Source organism: Physella acuta, unplaced genomic scaffold (assembly GCF_028476545.2).
Source record: "Physella acuta isolate Inbredline_101_S28 unplaced genomic scaffold, ASM2847654v3 ptg000272l, whole genome shotgun sequence".
Classification (NCBI taxonomy): domain Eukaryota; kingdom Metazoa; phylum Mollusca; class Gastropoda; family Physidae; genus Physella; species Physella acuta.
Window position 1 is genome coordinate 292,501 of NW_026731791.1, and position 15,618 is coordinate 308,118.

The window sequence follows — 15,618 nt, forward strand, 5'->3', positions numbered from 1 at the left end:
ACTTGACTTAGTCAATCCTTTTGCTACTATCCCTATTTCACCACTAGACTTAGTCAATCATATTGCTACTATCCCTATTTCACCACTTGAATTAGTCAACCATTTTACTACTATCCCCAAGCTGATTTGACCTAAACAAAGCACTTATAATTTCCTTAAGTAGATTCCCTGTCTGTGGCCTGGAACCACATGTGGCTAACTGTTAGTTTATTAAAGGTTTAATCAACTATTTGATACAACTGAAGTTATATGTAGTAAAATATATCTACTAATTCTAAACACAACTATGCTATATAATATCAAAGAATAATTTTTTTCAGAGATTTAGAAATATATTTTAATATAAACAACCCACTTCTGCTTGAGGGTCATTGAAGGGTCAGTTGTTGCAGTTACAGCAAGGTCTATGACATCTCCGTGCATAATTTCTTGTGGTGTCACTGGCTGTTGTATAACTTTGATTGGCACTAAAAAAAATGTAGTTTGTAATTCAAATGAAATGCTAAGAGAATTGAAACAGAAAAAAAAAACTTAGAGAGACATAAAAATACAGAGCATAAATGAGTAATTATGTAAACTATTTTTGACTGATCAGTGATATTTTTTACAGCTAGCTCAAGAAACGATAACAACTAATATTCTTACATTCAGATACATTCTTATAGTCAGATAAAGAAAAGATTACACCTTACATTCTTATAGTCAGATAAAGAAAAGATAACAACTTACATTCTTTAAGTCAGGTAAAGAAAAGATTACACCTTACATTCTTATAGTCAGATAAAGAAAAGATAACAACTTACATTCTTCAAGTCAGGTAAAGAAAAGATTACAACTTACATTCTTACAGACAGCTCAAGAAAAGATTACAATCAACTTACATCCTTACAGACAGATAAAGAAAAAAATACAGCTTACAGATAACTGTTAAACATCCATCCCCCCAGATCCCGCCTTCAGAGTTTTCAACGTAACACTGCACGCAGAGAATATCTGTATCTTTCATCACACTTTTTACTGTTAGTTTTCTGTCGCCATCAGATACCACATATTTGTTTGGATCTAAATGAAAATGTATGTTTTAAATCAAAGTTTTTCTTACAAAAATGAAAATCAAATAATACAGATGTATATTATATAAGTACAAAATGATGGACATAGAGAAAAACTTTTTTTCCGTTCCTACCCAAGTACCCACCTGTATGTGAACCTCTACGTATGCCATTGATATACCAAATGGGTTCTTCTGGTTGCTGTTCAGACTGAATTGATTTTGCATTACAGTTAAAAACAGCATCTTTTCCTTCCGGAACACTTATATCACTAGGTGAGCCGCCAGCAACAAATATTGGTGGACCTTAGGAAAGAATAAATTATTTATAGTTCATTCTGCCTACACAGTAGAGTAGTACGAAATTTAAATACTGTAAAAATGTTTGAAATGCATTGTATCAAGATTACATTTTTTATTATTGGTTTGTAACATGACAGATCTAAAGTTATTCCAACAGAAATTGAGTATAATATTGACAAACTGACATCATTTTGTAGATGTGCACTGAAGAATTAAATACTTTACCAGTGACGTTTAAAAACAGCTCTTCTTTTTTTGATGTACCAGCACTATTGCTTGCTTCACACTTGTATATCTTTTCATCGTCTTCTGAAACTCTGTTTATTGTCAAGACACGATTTTCATGAGCAAACCCAAATTTAGCTGTACTCTGAATCTGAGTTCCATTGTCAAAGTACCACATGATGAGTGGTAGATTCTGACTTTGTGGATCACTAGATGCATAAAGAATTGTATAAAAAATATAGTTTAACAAAATGTAAAGTGTTTTACAGAAATATTACTTTTGTTACTAAAAAGTTAATTTTAGAATAATACTTACTATCCAGAAAACATGCACTCCAGCTTGGCAGAGAGATAGATTTTAACTTTTACTGGACGGTTACTGTACATAAGTTGGGGGGCTATTTGCTGTGGGTCTGAGAACATTTCACTCAATTACTTTAAGAAACAATAATTTTATTTAAAATAAATGTTATGCAAACGAAACCATTACATTGCATATATTTCTAGAAAATGGTCTCTTATTTTTATTTGAACAAAAAATATACTAGAAATTAATAAGGTATAAAACTTACCTGGTTCAGGAATTACTTTTAAAAATTTCTTGTTGGCACTTAGTCGCAACAAAGGAAGGCCTTCTATTGAAACGCCACACCTGTAGCCTTCTACTAAATTTGTGTCTGTCGTTTTCACATAAGTGAAGTGAAGATTGCCTAGGAATAAAATGCTATATTATTTTGAAATCACTAGTATAAACTTCTAAGAATACCAAAACTTATGCATTTAACTTACCCTCATTATCAATGAAAAGGCGGTCATTATCTTTATTTACATATTTAGTATCTCTACCAATGTACCAATCAAAACCAATCGTGCTTCCAACAATATCTCCTTTCTTATCACACAACAACACTTGATAAGAATTGGCTTTGGCTGTAAAAGTTTTTTCCTCATCAGAAAAGTCATCAGCTCCTGATTAAATTGGAAAAAAAATTCCATGTTAGGTCACTTTGGGAAAGTCAATGTATTTAATTAGCCAATTAGCACAAGTTTTAAAAAAGGCATCACACAAAATTGAACCTACGTGAACGGTACACTGTGACTGGAGGAGAGAAACTAACAGCTTTTATTTTTCCTTGATTGAACTCATTTGATGCCTTGCAGATGAAAGTGCCTTCTTCTCTTTCTGTGAAATCAGCTAATTGAAGAGTTCCTGTATAACTGTCAACATAAACTGGCTGAGAGGAATCTGTTGTTATATCTGTGTCACGGCCAACCTGAAACCAGCTATACCTGGAATAAATTGTTTGATACATTTTATCAAATCTAGTACTTCAACTGCTGAGTCAATTTAAAGGAAATTATTTGATACATTCCATCAGATTTAGTACTTCAACTGCTGAATCAATTTAAAAAGAAATTGTTTCGATACATTCCATCAGATTAAGTACTTCGACTGCTGAGACAATCTAAAAATATTCTAGTCTATAAAGAACTTTTTACTATTTCAATAAAACAAAATAGAGAAACGAAGACAAATAAAATGTTTAAAACAGTCGATAATAATGTTCAAACTAACACTGAACTATTGAACAAGGATGTAATAAGTTTGGCATAAATGTGAGCGGCTGGAGTGTGTTTATCTGTTATTATAATTATTTGTAACTAAGAAGGCGAATGTCGCTTTTTATGTTCCTTTGAGGATTGTTGTGGTTTTTAGTTAAGTAGTCCGCTATTATGGCGCTGATATGATTTTGATTTTACAACGGTTTGTAGCCTGGTTATTGTGTCTTGTTTATATTTTAATGTTATTATTTATGCAAACTTTGTTTTGGATTGTTGCTCCACTTTGCTTTATGTCCTGAATGTTACTTATTATTGTATTAGGGACTATTTTCTTGTGCGTAGCATTGGTTTCTTTGTTCGTAGTATTGGTTTCTTTGTTCGTGAATGTGGTGTGTCGACATGGAGGGACATTCTGCTGGAATGTCGAGGCCTGTGTGTTGAAGAGTTTCTGTGTCACGTTTATGTGGTGTATGGTAACGTAGGGTTATTTTTATAGTGTTTTATTATGTTTTCCATATTTTTGTTTGCTTATTTTGTATACAAAGTAACTATATACTAGATCTATTTAGTCACTTCGACTTTGAGAAGTCTCAATGTTTGTTTTATCCAGACCACGTGGTAGCACGATGGCCTGGGTTTAGTCATGGATTATTGTAGATTTTACTTTCATTTATGAGAGCCTCTTGTTTAAGCTGACAATGGTGTCAGCTTACTGCCTTGTGTATAACTTTTTTTACATTTTAAATTGATTTGTTTTATTTTTCCTCTTTCTAGGACGGTGGTCCGAAATTGGGTGTTTTGTTTCGTTGAGTTCTGTTTGTTTTGAATGTCTTGAGTGTTTTGTCTAGGTCTAGATTCTAGTTTTTTTTTAATAACTTTTGGTTCCATATTTTGTTGAATAAATTTTATTAAATTGTTAAAAGTTTTTTTTGTTTTTAATTTAGACTAAGGTTAGGTTATTAACCAGCCTGGGTTTAGCCGGGCTTGCACTGACCGGACGGTAGTTAGTTAGATAAGCCTAGGGAAGGGTAGGGTAGATTTTAAGGTATCCCCCCCCCTAGCAGGGCTTACATAAAAAACGGAATAAACTTCAGATTAAATCAATTGAATCATACATAATTAATAATGAAAGTAAAATTCTTTTTTCGAACCTAAGAGGCTCAGATGAAGTTAATCAAACATACTTAATTACTAGTTCTGATGAACTCAAACATAATTAATTACTGGTATAGATGAACTCAAACATAATTAATTACTGGTTTAGGTGAACTCAAACATACTTAATTACTGGTTCAGATTAACTCACACATACTTAATTACTGGTTCAAATGAATTGAATCAACCGTACATAACAACTAGTTCAGATGAACTGAATCAGCATAGTAATATGGTTCAGATGAATTGAAGGAACATATACTTAATAACGGTCCAATTGAATTGAATCAACATACTTAATTACTGGTTCAGATGAATCAAACATACATAATAACTATTTCAGATTAATTGAAGCAACATACTTAATGACTGGTGTCCCTGAAGCCACACATGGCACACTGAATCTGTATGTGGTTGCATAAAAAACTTTTGGAGCTTCTGGACTACTGATATCTGGTGGTCTACGTACTGCAAGAAAACAGATAAACATGTACTGAAGAGCTGAAGTAAAAGATACACAAATAAGCACTGTAAGAAAAAAGATAAACAATTGTATGGAGAGTATTAGAAAACTAAATTCATTCTTAAATTAACTGCAATGTTTATACATAAATGTTCATAATGTATTCGTAAATAATGACTAATGCAGCTTAGGAAAAGTTTTAGAACTAGATAAACACTTACCATCAAATGAATGTGAAAGTGATGACCTAATAAACATATGGATAAAAAATAATACTAATGGGACTGTGCGCTGCATGATGATCCGTATATCAACTCAATGATATTACCCAGGTCCTTGCTTGCTTAAAATGTGTCTGTCAGAGGGAACACATCTTTTAAGTATTCATTTAAAATTACATAGAAATAAACTTTTAAAAAGGAGAAAGACTAGTGTAAAGCTTTAATGAAACTACAACGTGTATGTTTTCATGTACCAGAATATAAAGGTTTGTAAACATCTACCCACAGGCTAATACTTTGAGATATAGACTGATTAGACATAAGTGAAAAATACTTAGAAGAAATAATTAACGACTCACTAGAAGAATGACATCCTGATTCCAACATATCGGTAGTATGCTGCGTTGATTCACTTAATCACCGTTATGTCTCCGCTGGGTTAAATAGCCATCTGGAATGACCAAGACAATGACTCAACGTCCCACTTTTCGTAAAAAGGAAAACTGCTCAGAAACCGACAAGGAAGCTGACTCGTAATCAAGGATGGCGCTACTTATAAGGCGAACTAGGCGGTCGCATAAAGCGCTATCAAGAGGGGGGCGTCAAATGTGTTTAAAAAGTCCTCAAAAGTATGAAAGAAACACGTGATTGAGGTTTAGCGGCAAAATTAGGAAACAGGTCTAGATTATAGAGGTAGGGTTTACGTTTAGTCTCTATGATCTACTATTATTCTTTTAGACTTTTTTTCTCCCCGGAGGGGTGGGAGCACTTGAAATTTTCCGGGGGGGGGGTAGGGGGGAGGTGGATTAAATATTCCGGGGAAGGTTGTGGACACGGGTAAAAGTATATTTTCTATATTTTCATTATACGGGGCGTAGACTTTCTGAAGAGTTGTCTGAAAGAAAATCTAAATGTGCTTTCCCACCTTTGTTGGGATTTAACAACTTAGCTCTTAAAAGACTTTTCCACTCTAATTAATCACTGATTTATCCGGAATGATCATTTTTATCTGTAAGTATTTTGCTATTTTTTGCCTTGATGGTTTAACCTGGTGCGGTCCGCCCCCTCCCCCTCGCTACGCCACTGAAACAAGCTGCCCGAAAGATTATGTGGTAATGCAGAGACACCGCTACTGAAATACCTACGAGGTATTTCACGCAATATTTCTATTACAATTAAACTTTAGCTCACATGTGGATTCAACTTGAAATTTTTAAATGACTGACGATGTATCATGTACGTGTAGTAAAAACATTTTTTTATTTGTAAATAGAGCAAAATGTCTTTTACTACTTTGAGGTATCCATTTTTTAATATAATATTTTTCATGTTTTTTATATAATATACAAGTATTTTTATTAAGCATTTGTCAAGCATGTGTTATGAAGAAAAACTTGTTTTTTCTAGAGCAGCTTCTCAGTTTTCCAAAAAAAAATGCAATTTATATACTACTAACGGATTTTTGTTTTCGAATTTTCAAAACATCAACAGCGAAAAAAAATATTTAGAAATTTAAATTAATAATATATAAAATTAATAAATTTTTTAGCAATCTTTCTACTTGGACATTTTGTCCCATTTGGGCATTTGTCCCATATCAGATCAACACAAAACTTTGGCATGGCGGCAGGGCGCGATTCGAATCTTCTGTATATATATACATATATATATATATATATATATATATATATATATATATATATATATATATATATATATATATATATATATATATATACGGTATATAAAAGTAAAAGTCGATTGCAGTTTGACACCGTTCATCCGATTGCCATGAATCTTTGGGGAGTGGATTAGAGTTGATTAAAACACTCGAAGGTAGGTTGTTATAGGTAAGTTGCAGATTAGATTAGAATACGTTAGAATAGTCCCGGAGAAACACTTGGTCCCAATCCAAGGCACAAACTTTGTGCATTTATAATATTTGAAATGACACTCGGGATGTTTTAGATTTAAAATTGCCTCAGTAATAAGGAGGAAATTAATCTAAGGCCGCGACTTAAGGATACGGCCGATTACTCACAAGCGTCAAGCTGAAAAAGTGGAATGTTCGAGATAATTTCAAGTGGAGGTTGTAGATGTGGAGTAAGTGGCGAGTGACTACACACTTCAAGTATTTTACACTTATTAATTGCTTTCACTGGGGAAAACATGAACCTTTAATTAATTTAATTTTAATTTAAAAAACTGAAACTTTTGTTTTGTAATTATAATTTTTTTGTGGCGATGTAAAACATTTTAAATGCCAATGAATTGCTATCAAATGTATATCATGTTTGGTTGTAAAAGTGCAGGCCTATATATTGCTTGGTTCTAAAGAAATATTAAGTGTGGTGAATGAACAGTGATGTTATTAAAATGGTGGCTTCTGAAATACACTCTTATCTTTACTAGCAGCTGTAGCCTACAAAGTGAAACACAGCTCACGTTTTTCTTTTGCTACTTTAAGTAACAGTCAGCTAAAAATATGTAATTTATGCTTTGAAATATTTTCTAGAAAGTTTGTCTGTTTTGGTTGCTACTTTAAATAAAAGTCAGCTAAAATATTTTACGTCTACCATGAATTATTTTGTAGATTTGTTTGTTATGTTGCTAATTTACATAAAGAAGGCAACCACCTTTAGGCAATTCTAGTCAGAGCTAGGTGGACGCAAGAAGGTCACACTCTATATGCAATGTGTATTGCAGTTTGCTGTGCAAGCTTGGCAAGTGGCCAGGATAGTCTCTTGAGTGGGGGATCAATATATATATATATATATATATATATATATATATATATATATATATATATATATATATATATATATATATATATATATATAATATAATATAATATATATAACGCTGCTGGTAGTGTGTCAGTCAGTCATCGCTACAGATTTTGGAACCATCAAAATAAACATCGCACCATGCAATGCCTTTACTAGGTTTTTCAGACTAGTCGAGATTTACGAAAATCTCGATATCGATTTTTTTGCACGAATACAATACTTCCTTTATAATCCGTATGCGTGAAAGTAAAAAGATATTAAATGTCTTTAAAATAGTGTATTTAACATTTTGTATTACAGAAGTTACAATCAATTGTTTACAAATGTATGTAATATAAGCACGTTACCAAACAGGAACAAGATAAATGTAACATTTTCTTGAGAAAATTAAAATTCGCAAGCAGGTTACATTTCTTTGTTGATAGATATATGGCTAAAAAGAAGATAAAATTCAAACAGGAAAGATTAGCCATCCACTCAACTTGGGCTTTTTAAAATTCCTGAATTTAGTCACGTTGTGAGTCTCATGTGCGCTTGATGGGGATATTCTGTTGTCTAAACTAGAGGAGAAAAAAATACGGTTAAGGCGTAAGTTTAAAATACTAATTGATATTACTTATGTTTACAATTATTTCAGGGTATACAAGATTATTACTGTACAGTTGAGGTTTGGAGACTGTGCAAAGTAAACGCCGAGAACAGAAAAGTGGGATTGGAGAAGTTGCTCTGAAGCAGAAAACTTTATCTGTGCCCTAGGAAAGTCCTGTGTATATTTAAATGTGCCAAAAGCAATATGATAACACATTGTTTAAGAAAAAATTTCATTCAGAACATAATTCCGTAAATAAAGGGTTAACTGTGCAGCCAGCTGATGCTAGATTGAAACGTCAAAGTAATAAATATAATAACACATATTTAAAATTAAAATAAATAAAACAATTAAAAATAAGAAAATAAAAAGCGCCCCCCCCCCCCAAGTTAAAAAAGGTCGGGGCGCTTTTTACCATTCACTGTCCCTACCATTGCACTATTATTTTAAATAATATTATATTATACATACATCGCTCTAGGTTTTTTTTTTAAATTTAAATTATGTTCCCAATATAAACTTGTGAAGTGTCATGCATTTCAGCTCTTGAATTATAATGGAGGCACCATGACCTCTATGTCTGTCAAATAAATGCTTTGGTGACAATGTACTACTTTTTATTTAATACGTCATCGTACAAAATAGATGATACCCTTAATTTGAATTTGCTGTATTCGTTGATTAACGACTAAAACAAATGTTAGCGGAAGGCATCCTTATCTGAATGGTAAACTTCACGCAGTATCGACTAGGCTGTTTATATAACAAAACGTGTATATATATATATATATATATATATATATATATATATATATATATATATATATATATATATATATATATATATATATATATATATATATAAAGCAAAGTGGTCAGGTGCCCGATAGGGTACTTCCCGGCGCCGCAGGCGCGTCAAATTTGGCACTGTGGTGCCTTGGGGCCATAGAACACGAGGGCCGGTGACGGTTTGCCGAAAAGTCTACGGAGAGGGGTCAAAACTGACCTCTACTGACCGGCGCCTAATATGGGCTATATTACGAAAAAAAAATTCCTCCGACGACCCCCATTGAAATTTTGTGAGGTGGTAGGAGAACGCCTTGGGGTGTCCCAAAAAACTCGCCATGTCCGGGAAAATTCGTTAAATGGGTCAAAACTGACCAGTCGTATTTCCCTATATAATCTTTGTATTTTATGGGAAAAACAGAGGGTGATTTCAAAACGGATTTTAGGGCATTTACCGTCTTTACATCTGGCTAATTTTGTGCATGCTCTTAGGTAAATGGCTTGACCTTTAGGGAAAACTATCGGTTTCACTCAAAGCCTTCGACGAGGGCTAAAAAGTGACCGCGAGTGAAATTCTCTTTATATGAGCTCTATTACGAAAAAAAATTTCCTCCAACGACCCCCCTTGAAATTTTGTGAGGTGGTAGGAGAACGCGTTGGGGTGTCCCAAAAAACTCGCCATGTCCGGGAAAATTCGTTAAATGGGTCAAAACTGACCAGTCGTATTTCCCTATAATCTTTGTATTTTATGGGAAAAACAGAGGGTGATTTCAAAACGGATTTTAGGGCACTTACCGTCTTTAATTCTGGCTAATTTTTTGCATGCTCTTAGGTAAATGGCTTGACCTTTAGGGAAAACTGTCGGTTTCACTCAAAGCCTTCGACGAGGGCTAAAAAGTGACCGCGAGTGAAATTCTCTTTATATGAGCTCTATTACGAAAAAAAATTTCCTCCGACGACCCCCATTGAAATTTTGTGAGGTGGTAGGAGAGCGCCTTGGGGTGTCACAAAATACTCGCCATGTCCGGGAAAATTCGTTAAATGGGTCAAAACTGACCAGTCGTATTTCCCTATATTATCTTTGTATTTTATGAAAAAAACAGAGGGTAATTTGAAAACGGATTTTAGGACACTTACCCTCTTTACATCTGACTAATTTTTTGTATACACCTCAAAAGCTGACTACGCCGTATGGAAAACTGTTGGTCAGACTTATAGCCCTCTTAGAGGGCTAAAAATGACCGCAAGTGAAATTCTCATTATACAAGATTTGGTCATTTGGTCTTTGAACAGGGGAGGTAACGTTTTAATGTAATAATTTTTAAATATTTTGTATACTCTTTTTAAGAAAAAAACAAAAATCATAAAGTATAGCATTGTTTTAAATAAATATTTTGTTGCGAATTAAGTTTTGCGTTGAACTGTAATTGTATAAATTAATTGCGAAAGTAATTCATTATAATATTTGATTGATAATATTAAGAAAACTCTTGCAGTTCTAATAACCGTACAAGTAATAAGTTTGCGAATATTCCATCAATTATTTGAGTGACATTAAATTACTCCACTGTAAAAATTTAGGCCCTAAGCATTTAAGATAGCAGCCAATCACCTATTAATTAATCATTCAATTCCCCAACTTTTTTGAAAACCTAAGCGAAGCTAGGCAGTATGCCTAGTATATATATATATATAAAATTTTAATAGTCCAGCGCTAAAATCTAGATTAACAGCCTCCATGGTAATTCGTATAAAAATAAAACCAGTTGATTTATCGGCCTAAATATATCAGTTAACATCACAATGCTTGAGAAATCATTTAATATTCAGCGTGTTTAATTTCATAATAAATTTGTTTATTTCGTAGTCTGATTGTACAATTTTATAAACACAAACGTACAGTTTTTAAAACTGTCGTTTTTTTTATAAAAAGAAACTCAAGTAAGACTTGTAAATATGAGAAACTGTTCGAGAAATAAATAAACTAGTATTTTATTATTTTAAATGGTTTAGCAATCACTTCTACAAATCAGGAGCCAAGTGATCAAGTGTGCTCAAGAATAAAATCACAAGCCACCGCCAAGACAACACCTGCGACCAAAAAGTCAAATTATAGTAACACCACCCGCAGTTTCAGATCGCAAACGACGACAAAAAAACCAGCGTACCCAGATGAACATAACAATATCTCCAGGAAAAACTGTGTTCGTATTAGGAAACAGAATGTCAATTTTTCAACCACCTCTTTATCTGTCACTACAAATAAAAGTAACTATATATATATATATATATATATATATATATATATATATATATATATATATATATATATAGTTACATGAATTTAATAGCAATTATAAATACCTTTTGGCACTAATTACTAATTAGAAATATTAAAATAGCATGCAACCTCAAATGCACATGTTATCTTTTAGACGATCTATTTTAGGTTATCTGGAGCTTTTATTATTGAGTATAGTATATACATAAAACAATTTTAAAACTAATTGATAAGCTTGGTACTTTTCGGTGTATCTTTGTTACAAACCACGTTGTGGAAAAAAAAAGCTCAAATGTGTCAACTTTTATTTTAGCAGATGAAACTTTTCAGCTTGTGTTGGGCTTGATCACTGTGCCTTCTTTAGTATTCAACGTCATAACGGGAATCTTGTTGTTTATTTGTTGTTTATTTAAAATAAATTTAAAATAAATAAAATACATCTCACTAGAAAAATACAAAGCGATAGTGATCTCGCTTAAATGTACAGGTATATTCTTATATAACTGTAAGAGGGATTACTCTCTGAGTGTTATCGGGCTAAAGAAATGTAGAAGTTTGTGGTCGGTCAGTAACGATGTGTTTTTCTAGAAATTACTGGCCAAGATGTTTACATCCTCTGTATTATTCTCTTTAACAGGGGTCAGCAACCTTTTGAGACAGAAGAGCCAAAAGGTACATTTTACAAAATGTTCCACCTTCTAAAGAGCCATTAACATTTTAATTTCAATATTACGATCTTTGATTAGGATTAGGTATATATATATATATATATATATATATATATATATATATATATATATATATATATATATATATATATATATATATATATAAGTCGGATACGGTTCGACGCCGTTCATCCAAGTGCCATGAAACTTTGGAGAGTAAATAGGAATACTCCCTAGAAGATTTCTGCGAAAAAAATTCTTAAGGGCGTGGCCCGGGAGGTACGATTTTCGTCAATACAAGGTTTGTCGCACAGAGTTCCATAGCGTGTAGGTTAGCACTTGGCATACTTTAATCGGTAAGCGGTACTACTATATTCAGCGGCAAACCTGCAACAGGCACAGACGCCGGCACCTCGTCGATTTCCCTAGGCTTACCTGCGAGCATTATGACGCATCGTTCGTTTAAAAAAAAGGCTATACACTAAAGACACGATGACCAACAATACTCGTTGACTTAATCGAATCAGGCACTCCCTCCGTCGCCCTGGCATGAAACGATTTTGGCTCCCCGGGCTTACCCGTGAGCACCATGGCGCCTACGTTCATTTTCGATACAATGGGTTGCTATAGTCGCTCAATAAATCGAATCAGGCGCGTCCTCCTGCGTATCAGCAGGGTGCAATTTGGCACCCATGGCTATCCCGCGAGCACTACTCGCCTATGTTAGTTTTAAGGAGCACCTTACAATATTGATAATGCGGCACACGACATTCGATGATTAGACCGAGCTAGGAGCTGAACGTGGCGCCCCTGCGATTGTGTAATCGGGTTCACAAGAGCGCAAGTCTACGTCCCCGACACTTAGTCGGTGAATGATTAGTGGTGATATTACGGTGAGTGATTAACTTACACTCAAGGCTTTCATACAACGTGCTGGGTTTGTAGTGTAGGTAAACCCGTGCCCCGATAAATACGATCTAAGCACAGGCATTGTTTACAATTAAATAACTCAGTTTTAGAAAACAAGGAAGTACATTGAAAAATGGAGTAACTAAATATTCAAATTTAATCGCGAGTGTTTACTGTTTATATTTATTATTACATCGTTCATTGTCGATTGTTGCAGACTAACATTTTTATGAGTTTAAAAAAAATTATTATTATTAATATTTGTGCCTTGAGCTGAAGAGCCGCACCCTGATATCAAAAGAGCCGCAAGCGGCTCGCGAGCCGCAGGTTGCTGACCTCTGGTCTATAACTATGTCACTTCATTCGTACCATTAATTGTCCATAATTGTGTTTCGGAGGTCAGTTTGAGTCTCTCGGGGTCAAAGTTCACGCCCATCCACGTTTAACGTGTACATGATACGACTGGTCGGCCAGTCTAACTGGTTTCCATATCTGACTTGAGCTTGGTAAGTGAGGCGCATCGGTGCCCAGAGGAATGGCGAGTTCGAATCTCGTCTGGCTGTAGATTGCTCTATCTTTAAAGGAGACTTTATAACGTACTACTGTCTTCTTTCGGCGCTGTATGTTTGAGAAAACAAATTTTTTATTGTTGAGAAAACAAAGAAGTGAAAACATTTATAAGAAGAATGCTCTCTTAGAATATGATATAAAATTTTAAAATGTTGAAGGTATTTAGAAAATATTAAAGAAAGTGATATATCTCAGTAGTATAAAGAACTATATATCTGTTCTATTATTCGCACTTTAAATAAATAGAATCGCGTAGGAACAAAAATTGAACGCAAAATGTGATATAAAATTATCAAATTATTGTGGTTTTTTGAGAAGTTGGAAATATCGTTAAGTACTTTCTTCGGTCAATGTTTCTGTGACCTCTGCATACTATGAGATAGTGTCGTCAGCACTATGCCCAGCCGCCTCTACTTTCCCTAACGAGTTGGGTGGACTCATGGGCGGTCTACTGATTTGAACCCGGATTCGATCTTGAGACTTACGGGTTAGTAGTCCAGCTCTCTACCGCTAGACCACTCCGTCGACTGCCAGTAGTACATTATGGTTAAAATTCTTTCATGTAATAGACCACATTTAAAGTAATGATTCATCTTTAGAGGTAGCAATTCATTGGGTAGATGATGTAGAGTTCATATATTTCTTAACGTTAGTTAAATGAGCATCCAGGCACGATGGAGTAAGGTACGTTCCATGGACGAACCAGTATTTAAAATCGAGACTCTTGTTTTAGGAGTCTGGTGCTCTACGCCTATGTGATAATTGAAGCTAGTGCAAAACCTTGCCGGAACGGCAAATAAATTTCTCTTTCGATTTTATACTCGTTATTAAGCCGTTAATAATGTCGTCTAATAAATATGAAAATACAACAGTACAAACATTCTTGATTACAACGGTATTTTTAATGCTCTCAATAAACCTTTTGAAAAATCTACATGAAACAAATCATCAAACATATAACAAGATAAATTGGATATGTTTTGCATAAATAAAGCCATATTTTTATAAAAGTGGTTGTGAAAGGATGAAACTGAAACAGGAACACATATGAAGAGGTCATCATCTAGCCAGTTTTGAGTACTGTTTTACACTTCCGGGTCATTTTTAGACTTGTTTCATTCTGAACTTGATCAATATCAAAGTAAACCATTTCTGGTAAACCGTCGTTGACATATAGGCCTACCACTTGATGAAGGCCTGTAAGATTGCGTTTATTTTCAGAAGCGTCTTCTCTTTCAGAGTAAGGACCGGACATAGGGGTGGTTGTCGACGCTGAGATTATCAACAAAAGCTATAGCCTTTAGTTTTTCTGTGACCTTACGTCTGTGGTTTCTGCCATTCCGATAGCTGGAAAATAAAATGACATTAGGAGCTCAACATATACTACTGTAAAACAGCGTGCCTTTTTAAAAATATTTAAGAAACGAATCAGATGTTTTTATTTCTTTCGTGTACACTAAAATTCGCAATATTGGAATGAAAATAAATAAAATATATACGAAAATGTGTATGGAATTCATAACATTATTTGATAATTTTTTTTTCTCAATAAAGTATCTAAATACATGCATGTTATGCTGAGTGAGTGTCTCTAGTTATTTGATCCAATACCATTTTATCTTAACCACTACCATGTGGAGATGTGTTCACAGACATACATTGTACCACCATTCACTAGGACGACGTGGACGACCAACAATCAATGAGAGGAACTCAGGCTTCTTTTCTTATCTTTAATTCTGTACTCTCAACTCACATACATCCTTCCACCAAGGCGAAGAAAATCATTCTAACTCACGCACAATACCTAGCAACCAGTCTCTACACCAGAACGTCACTGTCGCACCATACGCGTCATCATTCCTTGCGTTCAACATACCTTTCGCACCAGCATTCATTCGCGCCAATCTATAGCATAGATTATAACATGCATCATAACATTACCCCCCTCTCCCACTGAAGCTAATAGTATTAGCTTCTACTAACGTAGCTAAATACAATACATTGTTTAACCTAACAATATCAACTACGTCAGTATATTATTA

At 34.0% G+C, this 15,618-nt stretch overlaps 1 protein-coding gene across 2 annotated transcripts in view; it reads right to left on the bottom strand.

Moving 5' to 3' along the window:
* The window catches only part of LOC131939262 (neuronal-glial cell adhesion molecule-like), a 9,280-nt gene extending 3,832 nt beyond the window's left edge, over positions 1 to 5,448 (bottom strand). For both annotated transcript variants that reach the window (XM_059297466.1, XM_059297465.1), the window contains exons 1-11: positions 5,341 to 5,448; positions 4,982 to 5,115; positions 4,660 to 4,765; positions 2,661 to 2,869; positions 2,369 to 2,548; positions 2,152 to 2,289; positions 1,896 to 1,992; positions 1,580 to 1,788; positions 1,199 to 1,357; positions 919 to 1,062; positions 356 to 467 (exon numbers count right to left, since the gene is read on the bottom strand). In XM_059297466.1, coding sequence (XP_059153449.1) covers positions 356 to 467; positions 919 to 1,062; positions 1,199 to 1,357; positions 1,580 to 1,788; positions 1,896 to 1,992; positions 2,152 to 2,289; positions 2,369 to 2,548; positions 2,661 to 2,869; positions 4,660 to 4,765; positions 4,982 to 5,057 — 1,430 coding nt within the window. In that variant the 5' untranslated portion in view covers positions 5,058 to 5,115; positions 5,341 to 5,448. The remainder of the gene's footprint in view (positions 1 to 355; positions 468 to 918; positions 1,063 to 1,198; positions 1,358 to 1,579; positions 1,789 to 1,895; positions 1,993 to 2,151; positions 2,290 to 2,368; positions 2,549 to 2,660; positions 2,870 to 4,659; positions 4,766 to 4,981; positions 5,116 to 5,340) is intronic.
* Positions 5,449 to 15,618: the final 10,170 nt, after the last annotated feature.